The following is a 6,922-nucleotide window of genomic DNA, read 5'->3' as shown; positions in this document are numbered from 1 at the left end:
GATGTGCAGATGTTTTAGTCATGTGTGAGCACACACGCTTCTCCATAGGGTAACCAAGAGGCCTTGCATTTTATAAACCCCATGCATGTCAATGCATCGTCTGATTTTTCAGCCGAATTTCTTCTTACTCAAACATTTCACCTTCAGAAAGGTTTATGTTCTTCCCACTCATGAATACTAAATATCAACCATATCCTTCATCCACGATTCCTACAGTTTGGCTAGGACTGCGTTTAACATCTAATGTACTGCACAGGTGGCATATGGATGTGTCGATTAAGTCGAGTGTGATAATTATTAAACAATGTGTACTTAAATCACCCCATTGTACACCTTGAATATATACAAATTTATTCGTCAGTTAAATAATTTTAATAAAACATAATAAAAATATAAAATCAAAAAAGAAAAGATTTTAAATAAAATAAAATAACCATGATTATGAGATGATTTTTACCTTCTGTCCATGTTTTCCCAGAAGTTTTCAAGCAAAATGGAAAACATACTGGTTTCTGCCCATCCCCCATAGCCCCTGGTATGTTAGTTATTGCACCTCATTACTTTCATTCCCCCTGTCCTTTGTCCTCCTCGAGACACATTTGTAGGCACTGGGAACACGGTTGCTGTGCGCCTAGACCTTCAGACACAAGTTCCCACCCCACTGTGAACCCGACCACCTGTTTTCTGCACTGTTGTCCATCAACTGTGGTGCACGGCTGGAGAAAATGAGAGGTCGGCGCTGCTGGAGACTCAGGACCCCCAATCTACTGCGCTGCCTCACTCCCCTCAGTGCTTGTTCTCTCCACAACCGTCACCCCCGCGGTCCGTGACGACCCAGACACAAGCAGCTTTCAGCTCCACTACGTGTGGCCTACCTGAAAACGCTTGCAAATCAAACGTTCGGAAGCCTTGAGCAGCAGACGTGCGAGCGATGAGTGGGTATTCACCGCCGAGCCACCCAGGACACAACTGAAAGGACCCACGCTCACCGGGGGCTCACAGGTGGAGACACTGCTACCCAGAGTCACCAGCTACGTGCACATCCCACAGTGGCAGGGTCGGCTACATGCCTGGAGTTTTCTTCCTCCAACACACGCATCGGCCACACGTAAAATTGCCAGCTTCGTTGCCTGCACCCGCGCACCGCCTGGCACTCTGGGGTCGTTGCAGTATATTCCCCATTCCTGGTCCTCCCCTTCAGACACGGCCTTAGCTGCATGAGTCTGAAGCTCTTCCTTCTAGGGACAGGTTACATTCCCCTACCCCACTGATACTGAGCTTGACCGCGTGGCTACCGCTCGCTCACGGAATGGGGACAAGAGCGACAACGTGCTCATTTGATCCTAGGCCTTAAGAGGCATCACGATCACTCCTCTTGCATGTCTTCCACCATCACAAAAAGAACATGTTCAGTAGCCAGGTGGCCTTCTGGTCCCAGAGGAACGGAGTAGGCCCCCGTGGAGTAGGGCCATCCTAGCGCCATGATGTTCTATGCTATGGGTGTACGGTGATTCACTTAAACATTGCTCTCCTGCTAAACACTTAGGGCTTTTATTCAAAATTCTCACACGTCCAAAGAATGCTTGAGCAAGAATTCTTCCACATTTATGTGCCGTACATGCATTGAGGTGGCATGGTGACATGAGATGTCAAAGCGGGTCTTTCCCATTTTCCAGGAATTGATGACGAAAGTCCACAGCTATCTAAAGAGGTCCTCAAAATACCTCCCATTCTAAATAGTGAGGACCACCCCCATTCAGGACCAACCACGTCCCTACAGGGATTTCCAAAAGGTGCCATTTCAAAGGAGCCCATTCTACGACTTCCTCATAAAGAGGGTGGAAGTGGAGGAGTCACGATGGGGAGGAACCACCCTTCTCCCGAAGGCTCTCCCAGTGCTGTGAAGGTTACAGGGGCAAGCACCTCAAAGGTACCATCTGTGGGAGTCTGAAAAAAGTGGATATTGACATCTTGCTCAGGGTTAGACATTTTCAGAGCCAGCGGGCTTGCAGATCTACCCTAGGCCTCTCGGAGCAGCAAACTCAGAGGCCAGGGCTGCTGCTAGCTGAGGGCCACCTTCCCAAACAAATGGGTCACCCAAATGTTTGGTTTTTACAGCTACTGAAACTGCCTCCCCCAAAAGCCGTAGCAATTTCCATGAACCCAATGGTATTTTCCCAGATCCTCACCAACATTATATACTATAAATGGTTTTCATTTGTGTTAATCAGTGAAAAGTGATATTTTGTTGTTGCATAAGTGTGAATGATTATTTCCTCTTACTGAATTGTGTGTTTGTGCCCCTTGGCCATTTTCTTCTTGTATTTATCTTCTGTCTGAACGCTTTGCAAGAGGTTTTATATACACAGACTATTAATTATTTTCTTGTTATGTGTGTTGCAACCTTTGCTTCTCGTGATAGCTTGCATCTTATTTTTATTTAAGATGCACGTGACATATAGTAGTTTTATATTTTAATGTCATCAAATGCTGGTCCTTGTGTGATTGCTTCCATTTCTCAGATGCTTTGAAAGTCCTTTCCCATTTCTGGACTCCCACTCACACATGTGAAGTTGCCAGGGCAGCTAAATCATTTGTGCTGTCCTATCACCCAGTGGGCTGTCGTGTGCTTGAAGCATGAGGACTTGGCCCCACAAGTTACTCTCCTGAGAGCAGCTTTTACATCCTTATTTCTCAGGGTGTAGATGAGGGGATTTAGCATTGGTGTCACTGCTGCATAAAATATAGAGACAATTTTGTCCTCATCTTGGGACTTTTTGGCCTGTGGTCTCATATAAATATATATTAGTGTCCCAAAGTAGATGGTGACCACGACCAGGTGAGAACCACATGTGGAAAAGGCCTTAAGCATAGCCTCAGTTGGATGGATTCTTAAGACAGCCCTGAGGATACAAAGGTAAGAGATAAGGATGAAAGTTAAAGGTACTGGCATTGAAATGACAGCACATACCATCATCATAACCTCTAGGGAAATGGTGTTAGAACAGAGCAATTTGAAGATGGCTTGGACTTCACAGGAGAAGTGATTGACTGCATTATGCCCACAGAAACTGATGGGGAAGAGCAGAATGGGCACGACAGTGAGCAGGAAGTCTGTCACCCACACAGCCAAAGCCATTAAAGTGCATTCTCGAGAAGATATGACCAAGTTGTACCTGAGTGGATTTGAGATAGCCACGTTTCGGTCGTAAGCCATAATGGCCAGAAGGAAACACTCAGCCAGTGCCAAGAAGGCTCGGATGGCAAGCTGGGCAAAACAGGAGCTGTAGGAGATGGTGGGATAGTTCTGCAGGGAGTTCGCCATGATCAGAGGTACAGCACTGGTGGAGAACAGGAGACCCAGTAAAGACAAGTTACCAAGGAAGAAGTACATTGGGGTGTGAAGCTGAGAACTGACTCCCACCAGGAAAACGATCATGCTGTTTCCTGCCAAAGTTAGTATGTAGAGAAACATTAGTGCCCAGAAAAGAACACTCTGGTATGTGGGGTCCTTGGACATTCCCACGAGAACGAATTCGGTCACTTTGGTGTGGTTTCCAATTTCCTGGTAATTCATTTCGTCTATCCACAGCTACAGGTGGGGAGAGAAGGCAGACGAATCAGCTCTTTGCCAGCAAGGAATTCACCGAGTATACTATCAGGTTGCTTAAAGCACAGCAGCCCTTGACACAAGCTCACCTCTGAAGTTTTCAGCCCCTAACCTGCCAGCAGCTTCAGTGACCCACGCCCGTGTCTGCATCCTCTGCGGGGAAAATAAAAAAGCAGTCCTCCAGGAAAAACGACCGGGACCCCTGGATTGTGTGAACACAGTATTGGAGGAAGAGAGAACAAAGGACCCACCCAGCCTTCTGGCCAGCAAGCCTCCCATGAGCTCCTGCTCCAAACTAAATGAGGCCTGACCACGAGAAGAAACCGGCTGCCTCTTCATTCAGGGGCAGGAGAATGACAGTGTAGCGGCACAGGGAAAGGTCCTCAGGACAATATTGGCTTGTACTCACTCGAGGTCAACACTCAAGGTCCTAAGTCCCTTCCCACACTGGGGCTGAGACCAAAAGATCCACAACGCTTTCCTCCCACCTCTTCAACCAGCAGCTCGTCACTCCTCAAGGCAGAGAAGAAAGGAGAAAGGGAAGGTAGGAATGTCAGGATATGCAGGGGAGGGACCTATTGCAGGCCAGCGAAGGACTGCTCTGCTGGGTGTCTCTGTTCCTTTCTGACTTTAGCCTACATGTGGGCAGGCGAGCGGGGCTGGCAGGCCTGGCCTGGGCTCTGGCTGGCAAGGTTTGCATTTACCTTCCTTGCACCACCAGAATGATAAGGTCTGAGATTTTCGTGGGGGCTTGCTGGACGCGACTAAGCTGACCAGAGGCATGTGTCTGACCCCTGTGTCTGTGCTCTTTGCTCTGCTCCTAACTACTTTCGTATGATTTATAACCAACGAAGCTCCTGTTCCACTTCTCCAGATGTGCGTCTCCATTCGTGCATCTGCTGTCACCTTAAATACCATGCGACCCATGATTTTGCCCCAGAGTTTGCCATTTTCAACTTTGCTGTCTCTGTCAGAGTCTGGCGCAGATTAGGGGCTCCCCAAATGTTAGATCCTGCCTCCACCTTACTCTCCATACCCCGTCAGTCAGCAAACTCTGTTAATGTGTCCATTTAATGAACTACGCATTTCCAGACACACACTGTGGAGCAGGCACTGAGAAGAGGCTTCCTCTGCAGTACCTCTTCCTTCCGTCCCTTCTTCTCTATTCCCATGTTTATGGAGGCCAAGACCTCATGGCCTCACACCAAGACTCACTACCAGCAACCTCCCGGACACAGTCCCTCCCCTCAAGGGGTTCACCATCTGGTGGGAGGGACAGAAAAGAACACACGATTCTACCGTGACTCGTAGTACATGGGGACAGGGTCAAGGCTGACAAAGAACACCCGGGAAGGGGACCTAACCAGCTCTGATCAGGAAAGAGGTGACACCTCTGCAGAGACTTGACGAATGAGTGGGGACTAGCCGGTCAAAGGGAGGCGGAGGGAGAGAGAAGAAACAAAGGCGAACACCCCAGTTCCTGTTCACCATCTGTGGGGGGAGAAAATCCGGCCATTCCAGCACAGGATGAGGAGCGCTGGACAGAGGGAGGCACCGAGAGGAAAGGACTGACTCGATTCCTAAGGAGCTCAACTCAGCTACCACAGGAAAACGGATGTGGTTAGACCAGAGGTTCTCAAAGCAGGGTCTGTGGACGGGCAGCATCAGCATCCTCTAGGACTTGTGAGAGATACAGATTCTCAGGCCCCACCCCAGACCTGCTGAGTCAGGAACTCTGGGAGTGGGGCCCACAGATCTGTTTTAACAAGCTCTGCAGGCGTCTCTAATGCCTCTAAAGTTTGAGAACCACTGGTTCGAGTACAACTTGATCATTTCCTGCTGGTTTTCAGCTTTCATCCTAAAGTAGGAATGAGACACGTAACACAGACAGCTTTTCAGATGCGTAATAATTGCAGGGTCCCTCCCAAAGAATTTCGTAAAACTATTCAAACACACACACACACACACACACACACACACACACACACACATTTTAAAACTGGCATTAAAGTTTTTCGTCCGTTTCAATACTTGGAAAGATGTGATCTCTGTTTTCCTGTAAATATTCGTAATTTAAAGCCACCCCTTCCTGAATATTCCTGTGCATACCTGGGTGTGAAGAGCAGACACAGATTTTCACGAGCCTCTGGCAGGGCTTGTTCCACAGCCAGCTCCTGATGCAAAGGCTGCTGAGTGTGCTACAGCACAGAAAGGGTTCGTCATTTGGGAAGGTGGTCACTTCTTGCTGCCGTCAGGGCCAACTCCAATGTCATGCACATGTGCTGGAGTAAGGGGACTGACCTTGCTCTTCTGCAGACTCCACCTGGAGGTCTGAGGAAAGTGGCCTATGCTGCCTCTTTGCACGCAAATCTACCCCGCGCCACTGAGACACTGTCAACACCACCCGCAAGGGAAAGGTCGCGTGCTCTTCACCGAGACTTCCATGAGTGACATGCATTTCCAAAAATGATATCCCAGCCCCACCTCCACCCCCGAGGGTGGAAGGCAGAATTGTCAGCAAATCGCGCCTGTGAGATGGGTGGAGCAGCTGACTCAAACCAGCCAAGCTTCTTCCAGCTCTGCAGCCAGGCCCCCTTCACGGAAGGAGCCCAAACACTCAGTGACGGTGCTGGACAGAATCAGACCACAGCCCCTTCCTGCTGAGACTCTGAGCCAAGCTCTGTTTCCCCAAGGTTAAGTCGGCTTTGGGACAAACGCGGTGAGATGTTTGTAACTCTTGTCAGACGCTGACGTGTTTGCCCGACTTCAGGGACCCTTTGGACGGCCACGAAGTCTTCCCTTGCCTGCAGTGCTCACGTGCCGTCTCCCTCGTGGAGGAGCAGAGCTGCCGTCTCAGCTCGGCGAGGCCTTGCCCTCACTCAGAGGCCCGCGGGCCCAGCACTAGGGAGGTGAGGAGCTCGATAGAAGAGATTAAAACAGCCTTAAGGACCTAAGAACTGTGCACAGCAACAACCCATGAATTATTTCCTGATGCCTTCTTCAGAGACTGGGGGCTGAACAGCAATTGGCTTCTGCTTCTGAAAAGCAGGCCATAGAGTGGAAAGTGAACACGTGGGCAGAGATGAGGATTTCTTCTTTCCCAGGAGTGGAGGCTAAATTTTACTCCTTTTCCATAAATACCGACGTTTCCTAGCTACTTGATCCCCAGTTTCTGAGACCCACCAGGGATAGGCGCAGAGGGCATCTCCGGAAGCACAAGATTGCCAAGGATTGCAGAGGCCTGAGCTTTGCCAAGAAAGCCGCCTGAATCTGGGTTATCTGATAGCCCTGCACTGTTACCCCATTGCCCAT

General features: G+C 49.3%; 1 protein-coding gene across 1 annotated transcript; it reads right to left on the bottom strand.

The window, feature by feature from the left end:
• Nucleotides 1-786: 786 nt before the first annotated feature.
• On the bottom strand, nt 787-6,922 carry LOC134368573 (olfactory receptor 13H1-like). Its single transcript, XM_063085002.1, has 3 exons — nt 6,794-6,922; nt 2,612-3,592; nt 787-969 (listed from the first exon to the last, which is right to left on the bottom strand). Exons 1-3 carry the CDS (start codon nt 6,920-6,922, stop codon nt 787-789), a joined length of 1,293 nt encoding a protein of 430 aa, XP_062941072.1.

This window comes from Cynocephalus volans, chromosome X (assembly GCF_027409185.1).
Source record: "Cynocephalus volans isolate mCynVol1 chromosome X, mCynVol1.pri, whole genome shotgun sequence".
Taxonomy (NCBI): Eukaryota; Metazoa; Chordata; class Mammalia; order Dermoptera; family Cynocephalidae; genus Cynocephalus; species Cynocephalus volans.
The sequence above is the reverse complement of the archived record's forward strand: the minus strand, read 5'-3'. Positions and strand labels throughout refer to the sequence as shown.